This window comes from Centruroides vittatus, unplaced genomic scaffold (genome assembly GCF_030686945.1).
Source record: "Centruroides vittatus isolate TY-2023 unplaced genomic scaffold, ASM3068694v2 contig_301, whole genome shotgun sequence".
Lineage (NCBI taxonomy): Eukaryota > Metazoa > Arthropoda > Arachnida > Scorpiones > Buthidae > Centruroides > Centruroides vittatus.
Window position 1 is genome coordinate 2,235,349 of NW_027121927.1, and position 20,713 is coordinate 2,256,061.

Here is a 20,713-nt window from a genome sequence, read left to right on the forward strand (position 1 = left end):
TGTTAATAACTCATTCTCGAATTGCCCGCTTAAAAATCAAATTGTCCCCGTGTAGGACGTGTGCTCCACGTTGAGAACCATGGTGATAGATCATAGCTACTTGGATTTTTTATGGCCTCCTTCAAAACCCAATAAATAAATAAATAAATAATAAAATACAAAAATATTAAAACGAACTTGTTTATTTTCAGATGAAAATTCTTAGCACTATTTACAAATATCCATCCGTGTCTAGAACAGAAATAGCCATTTTAATAATTTATTATGTGTATAAAACACGCAAACGGTAATTTTGAATTCCTCTTTTAGCAATATAATAACAAATTAGAATTAATTTCAAGAATAATCATGGTCGGTAGGATATAGTTTACCCAAAGCTACTGCTAGAACCAGACTGTTTTTAAGAAGAATGTTTCAGCCACTCAACGATTGGTCAATTACTTACGAGCAGCCAACTTATCTTATTTTCTAATCTGCACACCGTCTTGAAAGAATGACGCTGCTTCTAGCGATAAAAATGTTAGTCTATTTTTTAATCCTATAGGTTAAAATAAAATATACAATTTATACTCTAATCAATTGTTTCTACGCATAAACAATCAAACGTAAAATGGATCTCTTCCTTTTTCTCTTATAAAGCTGTTTGGAAACGTGCGTATATTGTGCGTAAAGAATAAAATTCGAATTATACTATTAGAAAAGAAGCGATAAAATTAACTGCAATAACATCAAACGAGAAAGAATAGTTAAGATTATACAAAAATTTCGCAATCGCCGTTTCATTTAAAAATCGCATTCTCGGATTTTCAAAATTAATGGTTAATTTAATATAAGACGTGTTAAAATGATGTAATTGCTTGTCTGGTAAAATTGTTTACAGTAAAGAAGAACGTCGAAAGGAATCGCATCTTTAAAAAAGTCTAAAATGCGTAAATATACGTAATCTATCGTAGATATTCGGATAAAGATTAACTTAAAAATTACGCAAGTTAAAACAAATCCTTACCGAATGCATTTCTAAACGCTTCTCAATCTTAAAAGTATTTTTCTCATTAACGTGTAATAGAATAGGCCTATATGAACATTTTTGTTTGTTTTTTTATTAGCTTTCCTGGCGATGAGTCGTATTAGCACAGAAAATAGGCAAAACAATTAGATTTAAAGTTTTACGAAATTGCTGTTAATAATTACAGTTCGAAACTAGACCATCTTTATTAAACCATTTCCTAACTTCGAGCTGCAACTTCGTTTTCGTTGACGCAGTATCGAATGACTTTCAATTCACCCATTGAACTAATTTATTGATCTAAATTCCTTTATTTTATTACGAATTTTATCATAACTTATATATTAATTTTCTTTAATATTCTTACAGAAAATGCACGCGCATGTATTCTATACTTTGTGTTTTAGAATTATTTTTGTATAGACCCGAACGAAAATATTCCGTTCTAGATAATAATTTCGTTGTATATTTTTCTTCTCCCCTTTTATTTCGGATGAAAAAAATCAAAACTACTAGAAATTTTATTAAATTTATTGTTAAAAAACTACGATTTGCGCAATCATACGAAACAATACATTTCTTACAAAAGCTTTTCGAACAATACAAATTACTAATCGTGAACAATTGAAAATTATATTAGTTCAAAAACATTTCGATTAAAGTTTTGTTTCGAAATATTTTTATAATCGAGAGACAATTTTCCAATTTACTTACATCCTTCTCGACATAAAAACAAATAATCGAAATGCATTTGTAACGTTAAATTGGATAATAAAAAAAGCATTTTTTAAACAAAATATTTCGAGCCTAATACCGCGACGCCATTTTGGGCCATCCGGTTCGTAGTGAAAACTATTCGATGTTCTCATTTTAAAAGTACACACAAATTACGCCATCGACTCGGCAAATTAAAAATATCAGATTCGCAAAGCTTTGATTTTTATTAAATTATTTTCGAGTAGGCAGAAACTGTTATTATTATAATTGATGGTTCGTAATAAGTCTAAAACTTAATTAACCAGCAACGTCTGAACAAGACAAAGAATAGATAGTGTGAACAACAGTGTAAACACTTCCTCTCTGTATGGAAGCAATCAGGCAAATAAGGTCACCAAATGTCCACTCAAAGTGTCCAGTTACAATTGTTTAGATGTAACACACGTGCACATACAGTCAGGACCACCTGAGTTGTTTGTTTGTTAAGTTATGGCAACGCAACGCGTGGACGATATTTTAAAGGAAACTGGCCCCTATTTAGGCATTACAGACGTGGAGAAAACCCGGAAAAATCCACGTGGCCAGCCCGTCCGAGCGAGACGCGAACCCACGACCGAATTCCCAGTGTTCAGGGTACGAAGACCGCTTGGTCACTGGCGGGCAGGACCACCTGAGAGCTACATTTCAATAGAAATAACGAAGCGTTCAACGATAATATACCACTTGAGAAACGGGAATAATTTATATAATTTTGGTTTATGAATTTTGTAAATATAAATCGAAGCAATCAGATAAATGGCGATCGTTACTTTCGACTTATCTTTGGTCATGTTATTATGGTAAGAAGATTAAAAATGTTGTCGAAGGACGGTGACATTTCGACACTATTCCCAAACGATAAAATGATACAGTCCTTTTAAAAGTTAAAACATTCTTTCGTCCGCGCGACGTGGATCTGTACCATAGAAGCGTAAGCTTGTTGTTTAAATATAAAACATTTTTAAAATTTATTTTGAATCAGGTACAGTTGAAAAATTTTCGTTCGAAGTCAGTTGGTGCAAAAACTACGCCATTTCATAACAAAATAACAATTAATATGCTCGTTGTTTGCTTTTAATATTGGATCTACGTAATAAAAGTCGTTTAAATTGGTCGAGATTTCTTTAAGGTTTCGTTTAATAAACTTCTATTTATTTTTCTATATGTAGGCCTTATTTTATTCGGTCATTTCTTCCGAGAATTTGAATTTAGAAATCATCGAAAAATTACGGGATTTCTCCCGATTAATTTTACTTCTTTTGGATTCTATCGCTTCGGAAAAGCAAGCAAATTTGTGTATCCTTGCTGCAAAGGAAACGGTCGGTCGAAGAATTAGTGAACACGCGCGGAAAAAAGTCTAATAATTTAATTGAAAAACTCTTAAGATATTTTCGAATGGGTTTATTTAGTAGACGCACTCTCCTTTTTCTCAAAGAAAAGTTTTATTAAGATCGAAGAAAGAAAGAGTCAAATATTAGCCCGAATAGTGGATACACATTCTTCCCGCCGAATTATTATCCGACAAAAAGAAACATGCACCAAAAATCGTACCCAAAGATATCTGAAATAAAAGAAGATTGAAATTACTGGCTTTCATCCCAACTCATTTTATTATTAGAGAAATAATATTTGAAACAATGCAATTACAAATAGAAGATAGTCGATCTTTCCTTGTGAGCAAGTGAGAAATTCTCAAAATATAAACAAATACAATCTTAGTGTAATAAAACGTCAGTTAAAAACAGGTTAATGTATAAGTACTAATCGAGTATTATTTTCTTTTTTAATAAAGCTGAACGTTCTCTATTATTTCGCAGGCTCAAATATTTAATGAGGCCGTAACCGGTTAGACCTGGTTATCTTGGCCCAGTATTCCACTTGGAATAGTAAAAAGCGTCGAGAATCGTTGCCCTGTTCTACCATAGTGTTAATAAAAGAAGGATAAAAATGTGCATATTGACGAATTTCGTCTTTCCGTTCGAACGGAACAACCTGTTCGTTCTCTTTAACAAAACCATTTATCGCTTTTTCGCTTAATTTTCACGGCACTCATTTAAAATCGCAACAACGCAGCCAAACTCGCGAGAAGCATCGTTGCACACTTAATTTTTGACTCTTTCCGTCCTGTGGGCACTAAAAAGACCTTGTATGTTCGGCCAAAGTTTGTAGGGAAGTTTTGGTTAGCTTAGAAACTATCTAATTTTTATTAATTAAAACCGATAGAAAGTGGCCATTATTTTATCATCTGGTTCAATCGCTATTTAAAAATTTCGTTCCTACACTGTCTTTTTTATGACCTTGAAATAATAAAGACAAAGTTACGGAACTTCTCTGTTTGATCGAATGAAAGTGACGATAAGTAAATTCGATGATTCGGAAGATTAGTCCAAAGTAAAAAGCATCAAATACTCAAATACTCGATAACGATACGATAGTTAAATAAACAACATGATGCGATAGTTAGATTAAATAAACAATGATAACGAAACATTTATCATTGTTTATTTAAGAGTGAGCTCATTAAACGAATACTAAACAAGCCATTTGTCCTCTAAAAGTTATCTTCGTTCCCACAATAATTACAGCAGGTCGTCAAGAATGACGTATTTGAAGTTCGAGGAATTTCGAACGACCGTGACTTTGCGTAACACTCTTTGTTTGTTTTTCTCTTTGTTATTTTACAGCCGTCCGTATTTCTCCTCTTTCGTCAAACGTCCGAACGAAAAAAATTTATCTTCAATAATTTTATTTCAAATTACAGTATATCGATGGACAATCGCCGATTACATATTGCGCCATAACTATTACGTTTAAACCAGTCTATTGTATAATTCGATTATGACGATAGCGGTAACCTAGGTTATATAATGAAAATTACGTAACAATGGATCGTACAGTCGAATTTTATTATCTCCATTCTGCCATCTATCCGAGTGCTGCCAAGTCGAGACAGACAGGCTTTTAAGCGCGCGCTAATTTTAATTAATTTAGGTCTACCTTCTAATTTTGGATAATTTGAGCCGTTCCGGAACTCCTAGACTCTCTTTAAATCAATGTTTTGCGCTTTAAAAGCATTTTTTCAAAGTTAGAAATATTTTCGAATTTTTCATCGACTTTCAAAAGTTATCCTGGAAAACGCAGTAACGAGAATATTTAACCAGAATATATCTTTATAACTCTGAGAGGAAAAGTTAGACTTTTTGCAAAAATATAACACACTTCTCTCGATTACGTTTATCTTTGACAATTTATGCAATCAATTTTCTAATAATTCGAATATTTTATTAACATTTTTCGTAGTTAATTAGAATATCGATTGATATCTCCTCACTTAAATAGCTTTGTTAGGCCGTGTACACGAAGGTTTTGGGGGTCTAACCTTTCCCATTTACAGAGTTAAAACGTTAAATAAAAAATAAATAACGTATTTAATTTGTACCCGTTTCGTTTCTCTCTCTCTACTGCTTTACTCTATTATATACGTAAATTGTAAAAATGAATAAACTGTTTTTTAAACCCCATCATTTTAAAAATTCTGCGCACGGTCCTGTTACTTACTTGTTAGACAAAGCCACGTGGGCGGTCGGAAAAGAGCTCTGTCAGGTTTTAAGAAATATTACGAATGACGTCACTTTTAAAGTTTGGAGCGTTAATTATCCTCCTCCGTAAGACGTCGTAACGAACTATTAACTCTTTTCGAAATCCGGAACTGGATTCTGAACGATGGGATTTATCGCATCGCCCAGAATTACGTTAAGGCAAACTCGAAATACCTAGTGAGCTAATTGATTCAAAATTTGTTACGTTACGGAAGTTGCGATTTTTTCCCGGGACGAGAGCACCGAGATTTGATGGTTTAAATTATTATCAATCCACAGATTTTTAGTTTAAGCGTGTAGAGGGAACGATGCAGGATAGATGCGATTTTATCTAGGCCGAGATTATTTTATCCGGAAACAAATGAACGTTCGCACGATACTATGTAGTTATTGTAATGGCATTTCGGCAGAGACTGAAACCGTTCTAGTGAAACGATGCTTATAATGCCGAACTAACATTAATCGTAAATCCCTATTGACCGCTAACCTAGAGATAGGTCGACCTACAAAGCTTAAGTAGCGCGGTCCCGTTTACTTTTTTTCGAACGGAAAGTGAAAGGGAGAGAAAGTAGGAGCCGGATTCGACGCGGTTAGAGTCGACGACTGCGTCAATCGTTTTTCCCGGAATTAATTTCAGTTAAGACGGGATGTAGAACGGCGCCGCCGGGAATCCATGCGCCACTAAATATGCCGAGTCTACCCTTTGACCCGTACCGAATGACTGACCTTTTTTTATTTTTGAATGAAAATTTACGTTGATCGCCTGATATTTTCGGCATTAACGCGAGTAGTGTAAGTCTCGTAATACCTTTAACTTTCTCTATAGGCCAGGTGTGGCCAACCTTTTTTAGTCAGAGTGCCAAAGTAAGCATATCTAATTTTAAAAAAGTTTGAGTGTTGAAGCTTTAGAATTCGGACAAGTATTTTTAAAGAAATGAATTTATGCGTAGGCTAATTAGAATAAATTTTAAAAGGCTGATTGGAAAAAGGCTAATTAGTAGCCGAAATGATTCTGAAATAGGAATAAAAGTCTAAAATTAATATAAATTGAAACTAAGTCATTGGGCTGCAATTTGAAAAAACTGTAGATCTATAAATTCCCACTATTGTCCGACCGTCTGTCCGTCCTTCCTTAATCTCGAGAACAGAATTAGATAAATGAAAGTCAAGACAGATATGAAAATATTAGGGGCAGAAGGTCTTGATTAACTATATATGAACTCCTGATACTGACCGGAAGTCACGTTATTTTAATTCAAAACTTCCCCTGAAAGGAGTTAAATAGATGACCAGCACGACACCATTGCTAACTGAAAAGTATGATGTATTGTACAGACACTGCAGTATTAATTTGAATTGAATAGTATATATTTTAAATTAAATAAATTAAAAATATGGTTAACAATTGCAACCCGGCATTGTGACGTCACAATAAATAATTGCTCGTTAGTAACAATTTTAATATTATTTACATGACGTTTACTTTAACATGGGTACTTTGATACATTGTGTTCAATGTAACAAAGAACCCCTGTACTTTGTTTCATTGAGGAATGTTATGCTGTATAGTTATAATAATTGAATACCATAATAATTTGAATTATTTTAAATATTTTTAATTTTCAAGTAATGTGAATATTGTACAGTAAAAAAATAAACGAAATTGTATGACATGCTGCCTATCAGACGAATTCTTCCGACGTACCACTTTGGACACACGTTCCATAGTGTCTCCATCCCTGCTATAGATGTCATCGGAAAAGGGTTTAATTTCATTTCGGGTCAGAAACGAACTCTAAAATCATCGACGATCGCGAAAGATTTAAAAGAAATTATCTTTCAAAAATTTCTCTGGACGATAATTAGTAGTCATTAATTTTTTAGAAAGTATCGGCGTTAACTCTTAGTAAGATGTAAGTGGTTAATTAATTTACACCTCCTGGGAGAAGAATTTCTTCCAATTTTCTGTCGTTTCTTCGACTTCGAATTAGCCTATATAACATTTAGAAAAACGAATGAAAACTGTCTTTCATCGCTTTGGCACGATATTATCAAAGTCTTTTCGAGAAATTCTTCCCTTCTCCGACCTTTTTCTCGGTAGTTAATTCATATTTAAATTTGAAGCTACTAAGCAGTAATACCACGCTTTCCCTTTTCTGATTATTGAAGAGATAAAAGATGCCTTTTTTCCGTAGACGCTTTTTCTTTCTCCCTCCCGACCAGAAAAGATGTAAACCCGAAATTAAACGAAGAGTAAAAGGTGGTGGCACTTCTCCGAAGAAATGCATGACATCATCTTCTCGATAACCGACTTCCGTAAAGAGAAAACTTTGAGAAACCAGCATGGCTTTCGAAGGAAGGAAGAATTCATTTTTCATCGAAAGATAAAAACTAAATTCTCAAATTTATAGAAATATTCTCAGATGAACAGGAGAGAAGGGAGTGACGAACAGAAACTTCAGAGAAGGTCGATAGAGGGACCGGTTTTGACGTACGGGTAAAAAGGAAGAGAACCAGGTTCCGGTTTATGGGTCATTTGGGTTCTAAGATGGCTTTTTAAATCATATCCATCACGAGTTCGACCAGGCCCGGGACTGGCCGTATCCATGATGATATTACAGTATTAAACCTGGACCTCGAAAGTAGTGGGTCGACGCTTCATTCTCCTCGTCCATTCGGCCTTTTCCAGTCGCAACACCTAGTTCTGTCCATTTTCCAAACATGGTGCAATTATAGTGCTCTGACGATCGGACCAATTCGGCTTCTTTCCAAAAAGCTTATTTTTTGTAAAAATCGTCGATTAATTCGTAATAACTAAAATGAACATCTCTTCGTGCTCGCGGGCTCGATTATCCCTGATTTGGATTATTTACAGCTGTAATCAATTTCGGGAAAATAAGACTCCGCTTTAATCGTTGAAAATATCAATTACATTACAAAACGAACGCTTATACTCGAATATCTTTAAAGCAGGAATGTAAAAAAAATCTCGCTTTTTCTTATTTTCCCTCATCCTCACTAATGTTATCAATGTCCAGTTGTTCTTTAATTAATAGTCAGGTGTCGGAAACTAATATAAAACAATCTTCCCGTCCTATGGCTCCCAAACATTTTTGTAATAAATTTAAAAAAAGAAGAAAAAACACACAAGAGTTAACTATAGCAATTTTTAGATAAAACCAAAGTGGGCGCTGTGTACAAAGTGAAAGGGCCGGCAGTCATTTTATCCGACGAATGACATTAAAACATTTTCGTCTGCGTCAAAATTTTCTGCCAAAAGTCGAAGGGTGGACGAGATCGATCCTTTATTCCCACCACGTCATTCAGAAGTTACCGGTACGCCGTCGAGAAAGGTCAAGGTCGAGCCGCGCTGTTACAGAAGCGCAGAGAGAAGAGAGCGGAGATTCATTCCACAGTCGACATGAAATCGGTAAGCACTTTCTTTCCATTTAATAACGAAAGGTGACGACGACCGGGTTGGGATCGATGTCGCATCGTTTATCCCACTGGAACCGTCCCCACTAAAGTAATGATCGCGTTGCATTTCTTCCCGAAAATGTACTGTACGTAGCCCAAGCCCGGACGGCGTTAGTTCCGATCGGAAATGCCTTTTAGAGCGCCGAAGATGCGGCAGGAGCCTCTAATTTGAAAACGGAACTTTTTGTCTGGACAAAACCACTTTCGCTTTCATCTATCTATTATTATTTTTATTTTTATTTTTACAATAATCTCCCCTTTTGTCGTTTTAATGTTCCAAAACTAAAATCTATTCACCCGTCAATGTCAACAAAATCCTTTTTTTAGCCCTTTAATTTGTTGGCTCGAATTCCACTAAAGACAATTCTGACTAAAATTAAAGTCCTCTATTTTGCATTCCGGTCTCCTTCCGCCATATTTAGTTCGACTTCAACCATTTACCAATTAATTAACTTTAAAGCAAGATTGTACCGTTAGACGGAATTGAATAAAACGGGCGAATAAATAGATGTAGCGTAGCAACGAGGGACCAAGCGTGGCCTCGTGCGTCGCAATCGCGTCTTCCTTTGTATCTAGGGGCTCCGACTCCACCTCTATAAACTCCGAAAGAAGAGAAGATTGGAGGAAGAGGTAGTTGACAGATGCCAAATCTTTTCGTTTTCTGTTTTGGACGTCGTCGATTTCGATTATCGATGTTTTAAATATTTATTAATCGATCAATAAATTTCCCGAAATAAACGCGATGACGTCGATTCGTCTACATCGGGAAATCGATTAAGGCCACGTAATTTCCCTCGGCGTTACGACCATCGTAACTAGACAACATAACCGTCTACGTCGAGGGCCGACGTCGATCGATTTACGCACGCGCCGGATGCCTAACGCTACTCATTTCGATCGGCAGAAATTCTTCTCGCATGCAAAAATAGGTCGGCATCTCGTCCGATCTCTCTTACCAGATGACCCGTGGCCTTTCTGGAGGGGTCGAGATACAGGTCGCCTATCTTCACCTCCCACTCGCGCTCATCCCGGGCGCCAGTCGCGTAGCTCGGTGACTCAGGTTGCGACTTCTTTAATTCTAATTTCTATGGTTAGGAATTAACTGACCGCTACCAAATTCGTTCACCCCAATAAAACGAATTTTGTCATTCCGAATTTACGTCTTTTCCAAGATCCATTTTGGTTTTGCTTTCGAACAAAAAGCGTTGGAAGGCCGGAATGTATTTCCTTCCGATAGAGTAATCGGGACGTGACGTCATATCCACCTGGTTCAAACTTTCTAGGAATTAGGCTTCGGGAAGTTGCTTCCGATCGATCGTTGTCGTCTTCGCGTCCGAAACCCGTCCACGCACCGTAGCCGGTGTCAGAGAGAGAAAAAACCTGCGACGACCGAGAAGCCGACGCCGAATTTGAAAGCGGAACGAAGGGCGACGACGGCACGAATTCGTCGGCGGATTCCGGCGGAGGGGACGTCGCGGGGTAGACGACCCTAACCGGTTAATTCCGGTTCCGACCCGACTATTACCCGGAAAGTAGGCCCGGTGCCCGAATCCGCATCGTCTCTCCCGTCCTACCGCTTCGCGTCGCGTCGCCCGGTTTCGCTCCCAATGAATAGCGCGATTCATCTACGCGTTGGATGTCGAAGATTCGATGAAAGGTGCTAAAAACAAAAAACGCGCGTCCCCTAGAATTCTGAAAATCGAAAGGACAGAGAAAACGAGAGAGATCGTGGCTGTCGGTCGAACACGTCGAGTCAAAATAAGCCGGGAGAAAATTGGCGGATTACGACCACCTTGAAGCCAAAATTAGGCGGGCCAAGAAACGATTGCGTCATCTTGTCGGCGAGATTTCTGAGAAGCCAGTGGGGAGGCAACATGGCTGTGCCCGTCACACATCGACGAAAGAATTCCTCCCCGGCCCTAAAGGGCCGGGAGAATAAGTGCTTCGAATCGGGGGACGATGGCGCCGACCGCGTCTGGCCTTCCGAAGGGCGACAGACCCCCGTCCTGCCGCCTCCTACGAAAAGAAAGAAAGGGAGAGATTTTCTCCCTCGTTTGAAGTTGGGGATGTCGAAGGGGGTATCAATGGGAAAGAGATTTCGAATGAAGATATAAGACTATTTACGGAGGAACCAAAATATCCCGAGTCTTATATAACAGAAGAGTCGGAGAACGGACGCCGAACGGCGGCGCGACGCCTAAATCGGCGTCGGTCGATAGGAGGACGCCGACTGCGGGGAGCGCCTTCGGCTCCGCCCCGATCCGGTTGGAACCGGTCCGGTCCGGCGCGTGCCGTCTTTGTTTCCGGGGTTAGACCGGCGGTCGAGTTTCCAGCTTCCGTCCTTTGTATCGAACGCGCTGCGCGTCTCTACCTTCGACGTCGGTCCGCTGCCTCGTCTTTGATTTTTTGTATTTTATTCTCGTTTTTCCCGTACGGGCGCGGGAAGGACGGTTCGCCCAGGCTTACTACGCGGTTTATTTGCTTTTATCTTAGGCTTCCGGAAAACCCGGGGACAAGTAAAAATTGTCACCTTTTCCCCCCGTCGTCGAGGCTTCCGGCCGTAAATCGCGGCCGTGTGCGTGCCCGAATAACGCGTAATGGCGGGCGGAGGACCGGTCGTCGCCGAGCGACGGATGACGTCGACGGCCGCCAATCTACAGACCGCGTGGTGCTAGCTGGCGCACGTGCTGGACGTTCTGGCGGTTCGGGCCGGGAAAGGAGAAAGAGAACCATTCTCCGCGATTTTCCAGGGTTGTATTCGACATTTCATTAAACAGACATTCCACGTTGAGGCTACCTTTCGATTACCAAGATAAAGCAAAGAATGGCGACGTTTCTTTTGTCGGGTTCGCTCGTTGCCCGTAGATGGAGGGAAGACGGGCGGCAGATACAAAGAACCAGAGTCTCGTACGACGCGATTACAATAGAGCGGTCGGTGGGTGTCTCGACTATATATAACCCCATCGAGGGAATGGTTGCAACGCGCTCGTGCCGTTTATAAAAAACGATTTGCACCTTGTTCGTTACACTTTCGCCTCCAGCATACCTTACTCGATCTATTTATCATTTATTTATTCTCGAGTCTAGCGTCCGAGGAAAATAGGCCTAGGGAAATTCTGGGAATCAGCGTAGCTTTTCCACCTAAACAGACGGTCGAATTACATCAAAGCAAAATAAAAAAGGGTTCGGACCACGAATGGGGATGCCATTCGATTTAACCCGGATGGGAAATGTCGACCTCTGACCGTTTTTTTCATCGATTATTTGGCGCGGACGGAATTATTGGGTCGGGGGCTCTCTTTCCGGGCGCTATGTCGCGGGCGGCGGAAGGCTACCCGAGTGCGGGGGCTCTTCGGTGGCGAAGATTATATAAAGCACCTTCTGCCGATTGCTACCTGTCCGCAGTCGGTCTTCGTCGGTGGTGTAACGTTCGTCTGCTCGCTCCTCAGGTGAGATTCCGTCGGCTTCCGTTCTCCTTTTCGGACATTGTGCGCGACCGATTCTAACGCTTTCCGTGCCCATTTCGCGCCTTTAATATTCCCGAGTTTTGCGGATTGGATATATTGTGCGACCGAAGTTGCGAGCTGTCCTCGGGATCAGAGCAGCTGTCGTTACAGCTGTTTCCATTCGAGATGACGCAATTACGCGATGCCTCTTTCTTATCCGTTTTTTCGCCGCTGTTCTTTCCTCGTTTTGTGTGTCGAAGAGGACGACGATCTTTGATTCTCTTTTCCGCTCGTCACATTAAAATGGCGATCGACAAGATGGTGGACGTTTCGAACTTCTACGGGACCGTCGTTAACTTCTTTTGTCGTCCGAGTGCGTTTCCATCACTCCATTTTCTGTAATTTTTATCATCACTCCGAAAACTCGATTGTTCTCCTTCCTTTGTCTGTGTAAAACAGTGTAATTGTCTTAACCGGATCAGTTAAAATAATAATAAAAAATTGGTTAGTATGATTCGTGGTAACATCTTTTTCGGAAGAAAATTAATATCTGAGCCTCGCTTGTATTAACAGACAAATGCCGTAGAGTTGCCCGTTTAATGAAACAATGATTCTTCCCTTTTTTCACTAAATGGGTAACTCGAAAACTAGAAGAAAAGTTTTAAAATGGGAATTCTGATCTAACTTTTGCCTCCCCGTATTACTTTCGATCGAGTAAAAGAAAGATTGTTGTTTGGAAATAATAATGGCGAAAGGAATACTAATTAGGGTGTAAGATATTGATAAAGTACAGAAGTAAAAAAGAAAAGGATTAACAAGAAAAATGTTGAATTCGAAACAGTTTACTCTTGAATATGGAGTGTGTGGTGATCTGAAACTTCGTTGTAACATTGTTGTAGTTGGTGCTATGGCAAATTCTTTGTCGGGCTATTAAACGTTTAAGCCGACGCGAACGACAAAAGTGATATTATTTAACAAACATTTATATACAAATTACAAAACTGTGGAAATTAAAACTCAACTTTTTTTGATTGCCTCTATGTATGATGGACAAAAACTGGTACAGACAATAGTATGCTGAAAAACTCATTCTTTGAATTGAAGTTAGAAATCCTGTACATAAGTATAATATGAAAGAGCATTAAAATAATTGAAACGTGGAGCTCAATTTGTATCAAATTGAATTGATTTTTCCAAGTAATCCTAAAAAAATTTTAAAAGTTTCTTTTGTCTTGTCAAATCTTTTATAAACTCAAATTTATATATAATCCGTTTTTTTTTCTTGCATAACCAAAAATCCCAAAAATTTAAGTTTGCTTCTGTCTGTTTCCAAATAAGAATGTCATTTAATTCGTATGTCACTACACTACTTTAACTTGTCTTGTTGATATGGGATAAATGCGTAAGCCGATTTTAATTTCTTCTCTAAAGATTGTCATTTTGTCTAATCAGTGTATTCTCAGTCTAAAAATTGAACCTAAACTAGTCTTTTTATTAGTGAGGTGGCTTAGAAATGTGATTTTTAAATTCGTGTTGTGTAATGGAATGCAATATTTGTTAATTTATTAGATAAATTGGATAATTTATCTGACAAATAACACATTCCATTACATAAAATATCCTTTTGCAAACCAACCTATCTAAACCAATCGTCTCCTAAATTATTTGAAATATATTTTTTGATCGTCTGTTAATTTTGAATAGAAAATTAAATGTAAATTATTTGAACCATTGTATTTTGATCTTTTTGAATGTTAAAACAGTTGTGTGTAGAATTTTATTATGCAAATGTCTGTTGGACATGATTTTATTCAATTACATGTTTGCTGATTTTTTTTCTAATTTCATAAATTTCATACATTCTTAGAAATGTTAGTTGTTGGGATTTGAGTGCATTCTGGATTAACTACTAACATTGACCATTCACACTGGAATGATTATTTTTGCTTTTTCTTCTACTCTACTACTCTAACATTGTTTTTGTATTTCTTGGCTTGTTCATAATAGTTGCAAAAGTAATTTTCAAATAGTCTACTTTCCTTGCCAGAAATTTGAATGGAATGACTTAGATTGCAATCTTTTGATATGATGTAATGTTCTTTTATTCTGCAGTAAGAATTCTGTTTAAAAATGTCTTTTCTTGCAAAATGTTTAATTTATGAATTTTAAAATTTGTTAGTTTTTAAATAAGTATTTATAGGTTTATTTTAGTCTTTCATCCTCAGTTTAGCATTTTTTGAAGATGCTGTATAGTTTGAAATGGATTTTCCATTATTTTTTATCAGCTTTTGTTGTTTCATTGTTTCACATGACAACAAAAAAGCTTAAATTGCATTCAGAAGGAATGCCCTGTATTTGTCCTCTGTATTAAATATGAATGAAAAAAATGTTTGTGCAACGAAAAACCTAACTTTGTTGATAATTAGAATGTATTTTAACTTTATAATTCAAGTTTTACATTTCAATCATCTAATATATCATTAGCATTGTATATTGCTAACAAAATAGTCATATATTATTTCCAATGACTGATTCAATAAACATCTTTTATAATGTTTTTATTTGAAACTTCACTTTTTTCAGTTTGATATATCGTTAGACTAAAATTTCAACTATTCTATAATTGAAATCTGCCCAACTAAGTAATCTTATGTTGAGAGATACAAATGAGCAGTAATCTTATATATGATAACAGAAGTGATTAATTTAAAAAAACTTTGTATGCAGTTTTTAAAAATTATCATTGTTTTATATCAACATTCATTTTGCATTATACAGTATTTCTAAAATTATTTATAGCTTGAAAGTGAGAGAATAAAATAATACAGTTGGCTTTGTTTTTCTGAGTGGTTTTATTGAACTCCCTATTTTCTATATTGTATTTATTTAAAGTAAAATTTAAACTAGCTAACATGTGTTTTGATTTTACTTTGATTACTTAAAAAAGCTTGTACTTGAATATATATTTATGATAAATTACATCACTTAGTTGAATATCATAATAAAATGAAATAAATCTAAATTGGATAATCTTGCATAAATATAAAATCTTTAATGTTTTTTTTCTTCAACCACCTAACAAATTTTTAATAAGTTGTTTAGTCTATAAAGTTTCTAATTACAAATTATTTATTTGAATAATTTTACATAAATTTTATTCTGACTGTGGCATTCTCAAAACATTCAATTCAAAAAGTGTTTTGTCATTCCTATTTAGTATTCACACTGAATAGTAACAAGAACAAATTTTCTCCCCCTGATATTTTTTTAAGTTCAAGTACAGTAAAACCTGTGTAAAACCAGAATTGTGTTGAACTTAATTTTTGTTTCAGATTTTTTTTTGCTGTTATGGAATATAGCATAGGGAAAGCATGATCAATCTATCTTTGATCCCCATTTTTTTTTGCATTTCTTGATGTTTTGACATTCAAGGAGCTCCAAAATGTAGAAAAACACTTAAAAAATTGTTTGTAAATAATTGAAATATAATCCAAAATAGCATCTATTTTGCATTATATTCCAGGAATGTATGAACCAAGCATTATTTCTATATATAGAGCATTAAGGCCATTAAATGTTTGATTATAAGCTGAGGAGAGAGATAAAGGAAGATTGTGTCATATCACATAGGGTTGGACTTTAATGAAGCTTTTATTTGTCATTGGCATTTACATATTTTTAGAAAATCATCCCTACCCACAAAATTAAGCCTTTTGTGTTTGAATAATTGTTAAAAAAAATTAATTTCATAACAGGTGTCTATTTTAACTAGCCTAATGTCTTAGTGTTTTTGTGTTTATATATTAGCTAAGAGACTTCTCATAATTCAACAAAATTACTCTTAAGCTTATTCCAGGAATGGAAATTTAACCCTTCCAACATCCAAATCAACAAAAATGGGTCTTTTGCCAGTTCTTACTACAAAATTGAGAATTCTACACAATATACTTTTTCCAAAATCCATTAGTCCTTTACTGTGTCACAATACTGAGACAAAGTTATTCTGTAATCTGGTTTCTTGAGAAATTTTAATACTAATTGTTAATTTTGATCTTTAATTATCAATGTTAATCTGCTTGTTTTCAAATACTCAGTACTAATTAGTCACTAACTATTCTGTAAAAGGCACTTTGGCAGCATTGTGTTATCTTATTCTTGTTTTTTATAAATTGTTTGTTGCTTGTTCTTGAATTTATTCTTGGAAAATTATTTGTTGCTTGAAAGTATGATACTGCCCCGGGTTTAAATTCAACAAAGATTAATATTAAGAAAAATAGATAAATATAACATTTTCTGAAAAATGGGTTTTTGGAATACAGTTTGCTCTGTAGTCTTGCCTATCTGGAAGCAATTTTACTTATAGACAAAGTGGAGTTTTAATTTCTTTGTTTTATCCTGGTTAAGTTAGGTTTCTTTGTACCCAAAAAACTCTTCAATTTCTACATTTGCAATTTCTAGCTTTATACAAAAATTTAATAGAAAATTGCACCATTCAGAAAAATTTTTTCAATTTAGATAGGTTTGTTTTATTTGGGGATTCATTTTAGACAGGTTTTGCTGTATAAGTACAAATATTGGATTAAATTACTTGAAATTTTTGAAAGAAATTGATTGTGTACTATTATGTAAATACAGTAGAGCGTTGTTTATCCGAATCAATTGGGGCTGGGGTTGTTTGGATAACTGTTTTTTTGGATAACCGATTATGTACAAAAAAATATATTAACCTATCCGATGTTGAAATTTTTCTCCATTGCGTGTCGCTTTGTGTTGAATTTTCGTCAATTTTAAGTCCTAACGAAAATTTTTATAATAATAATTTATGCTAGTGTATCATTAAAAATTATTTCTTTATTTTGTACAAACAAAATAAATATATTGAAAACTATAAAAACAAGAAAAATATATTTTAGAAGTTAATCTAGTATCAAAAACGTTCGATTCAGCACAAAACAGTCCGACTGGAAAGCTTTCGGCTTTCGGATAAACGGCACTCTTCTGTACTCTGGTTTTAGTTTAAACCTTTTTCTAATTTTAATATTTAATATTGTGTTAACACTCAATTTTTTTTTGCAGTTTCCAAGCTGTTCCAACTACTGTTACCAAGAATCTTGAAGTTCGGGTTTTGTGGAAAGATCTGAATATTTTTGGAATTTGATAATTGTTCAATCTCTCTTCAAATCATGTGGGTTGAGATATCAAGTTCTGTATCACTTCATTTCTGTTACAGCAACCACACTTCACGTGGGTTTGCTGTATCTGATATAGTGCAGCTGGATACTTGATAACCTTAAAGTTTTCAAGAGACTAATTTTTATCTTCTTCAATTGTTCTGTCTTGCCATTAATTTTATTTTTGATGTGCATTTACTGTACATGGAAATTTCATGTGGAAAATCATGTACTGTTCCTCCATAACAGCTTCCAAGTGGGACTAATATAAACTGTGCTTTGCTATCACAAAACTGTTGTGCACTGAGAGTTTGCATCAATCAAGATGACAGTAACATATTCGTTGAATGTGTCAAAAGCCCGTCTCTGCGGCTTTGCGAAACTACTACTGCGATGGAGAGGAAGCATTTATAAATTATTATATAGGGAGATGATTATTTTTTGTGGTCTCTACTACAGTTTGAGTGGAATGTATCGTTACATCTTGTCACCAAATCAAAGAATGTAAGTTGTTTTCAAAATTTCTTTTGTAATTGTTTTTATTGAAATAATAAATTAATTTATTTTCATTAGGGTTTTTGAAAAATTAACAAGATATTGTGAAACATTTACCAACCTCATCCCTCTATCTTTTGTTCTGGGTTTTTATATTACAATCGTAGTGGGACGTTGGTGGCAACAGTACCTGGCGATTCCGTGGCCAGATAAGTGAGTATTTTTTTAAATGTTGATTAACCTGGAAATAAACTCAGTTGGCTTTATACATTTTCAAATTTGTCATATCAATGCTTTATTGAGCTATCAATTAACTAATAATTATTGATTCCATATTATAAATTAACTTTTGTTCTAAAATTTTGTTTATAAGTATGAACTTTTATTGTAATAAGTATTTATTCATATAATTAGCAAATTGTGTAGAATGACCACAACGAATTATAAAAGATATGAAAAATGAAAGCATTTTGAAATAAAATCAAAATATTTTATAAAATATTTGTATACACCTACTGACAAAAAATACTATATGAAATACAATGTATTTTGTATTTCACAATATAATGTTCAATTGTTGAAAATAAATCTGTAAAAACATTTTTTCTTTGTATTTAAGTTTTTATCAATTTGCTTATTTGAATCCAAGATGGAAAGCTTGAATTTAATATCAATAATTTATAACTGAAGCAGTAAAGTTAAGTCCTTCACTGTCTAGTCCAAGTTCCCATTATGGATTTGACTGAACCTATGATGGGCATACAATTCCGAGACAAAAAATTAGAATATTTACCTAACTGAAAGTTTAGTGTATATTTTCTCATGAACAACACAGAGTACAAAACTTTTATGATCCTACAAAAACAATGTCTATTTATATTTATTGTATCCTTTAATCAGACAAATTAACTCAAGTGGTTTTTTTTTTCTTACAAATGGAAATGAAATGACAAAAAAATAGAATAAGTTTTACCATGACAAAAAATTAGAATATTAGCAAAAACAACCAAGCAAAAGCCATAAAAAACTAAATTGCTGGGCAGAGCAGTATAACAGTACAGCATGGGGCATAAGTGCAACATCAGTGACAGAACTGAAGATATTATCATAGCCTTGTAGAAAGTAGGCAGAACACAAAAAGAAATTGCGAATTATGTAAAATGCTCACAGCCAAAACTCTCTAGAGTACTGAAACAACAAAACCGTGTTTAAGTTTTAACTAATAAATGCCAGAAATGTGGACGTAAATGAGCAATGACTGCGAGGGATGAGAGAAACTCAAGAAGAATTGGCGTGCAAAACCACTGAAAAAAGTTTTGTAGTCTGGATTGTTCATAAAAAAAATGTACACTAAACTTTCAGTTAAGTGAATATTCTAATTTTTTTGTCTAGGAGTTGTAGAAAGTAAGCCTTAGTACCTATGGAGTGGAGTCAGAAATGAAAATGATCACCAGATTAAAAAAAATTTGAAAAAACAAATTTGACTTTAAAATTTTTAACTAAAAGGTTAAATTTTAAAATTATTTATTGCTGTTGAGTTTTTCAAATGAAGTGTTTCGAAAAGTAGACAAAAATGTTGTCAAGTTTCATCAATTTGCTTACAAACAGCAGGTTTGTAAGCAAATTGATGAAACTTGACATTTTTGTCCACTTGTTAATAATAAAATTTAATTGTCTTTCATTTATTAAATGCTATTTTTGTATATTTTTGAATATAGTATTTGCAATGTTCAGGGTTTATTAGATGGTATAAAATATTTACATATGGCACATAATAAAAATGTTTAATTGTAGTATAACAACTTTTTTGAAAAAGGAAAGTGAAAAATATCTTTCAGCTGGATCGCAAACCCATTGAATGCATGCCAAAAGTGGCATGTGGGAGAAATCATTTGGCACATAATACATCATACAATTTCAGTTTCTCTGTTTATTTGAACATATGTGCTTTAATTAAAAGCATATATGTTCAATTTCTTTAAATGTCAAAGTTTTAGATTTTGAATAACATGCACAAACATTTTAAAAGATGATTAGGCTCATTATAGAGCATGCAAACTCAAAGGTTTGTAATCCATGCTTTTTTGCCTATCAACATTTTACTTTTTAGTTTGAATATAATAGCATATATTGTGTGGGGAAACTAATATTTTAATTATTTTGACCAAACATTCTTATTTTTCAATAATTAAAATAATAAATTAATAATAGTTTCCTGTATTTGAAATTATTACAAACTGGGATGGATTTGGTCATTTGATCAAGTAAAGCAACTCCAAGGAGAAATATTCCTCACTTGGTTTTTAAAAAAATGTGTGCCTGCTCTGAAGAAATTAAATACTTAATCTTAAAAATTATAAATTTATGAAATCAAAAATAATTATGGCATAACACAACTGCAAGTCATTAGCTATTGAAATTAATTTAAATAAATAATAGTTTAACTGATAAAATTTCTAAAAGCTCTTTATTTAGAAGAAAATGCAATTTTAATATATCATTAAAAGTTGGTTTTGGTTGGAACAGTGGTATTTTAGTTGCTCGATTGCTTTAAGAATGTAAGTTCTAACAAAGGAACATAAAGAAATAGAAGCTATGCAAAACTACTTATTTTAACAAAAAAATGCACTTAAATTTTGATAGAAATTAAATTGTAAATTATCTGTCCAATACTTTTTTAATTGACTTTTGAAATTGTGAAATTCGTTTGTATACTCTCACAATTTATATATTAAATTTGATAAATTGTTATATATTGTAACT

The 20,713-nt window shown here is 34.7% G+C and overlaps 1 protein-coding gene and 1 long non-coding RNA gene across 4 annotated transcripts in view; one reads left to right on the plus strand and one right to left on the minus strand.

Annotated features, from left to right (window-relative positions):
* Positions 1 to 3,148: 3,148 nt before the first annotated feature.
* LOC136972801 (uncharacterized) lies at positions 3,149 to 5,414 on the minus strand. The gene is made up of 2 exons (XR_010880394.1): positions 5,321 to 5,414; positions 3,149 to 3,323 (listed from the first exon to the last, which is right to left on the minus strand). It is a non-coding gene; the product is annotated as an uncharacterized lncRNA (long non-coding RNA).
* Positions 5,415 to 8,637: 3,223 nt separating this feature from the next.
* Positions 8,638 to 20,713, plus strand: part of LOC136972747 (bestrophin-4-like) — a 28,682-nt gene continuing 16,606 nt past the window's right edge. For 2 of the 3 annotated variants that reach the window (XM_067267362.1, XM_067267365.1), the window contains exons 1-3: positions 12,144 to 12,287; positions 17,361 to 17,959; positions 18,029 to 18,163. In XM_067267362.1, the coding sequence (XP_067123463.1) occupies positions 17,781 to 17,959; positions 18,029 to 18,163 (314 nt within the window). In that variant the 5' untranslated portion in view covers positions 12,144 to 12,287; positions 17,361 to 17,780. Of the gene's footprint in view, positions 8,792 to 12,143; positions 12,288 to 17,360; positions 17,960 to 18,028; positions 18,164 to 20,713 lie in introns of those variants that run through there. The other variant, XM_067267363.1, reaches the window with a different exon arrangement.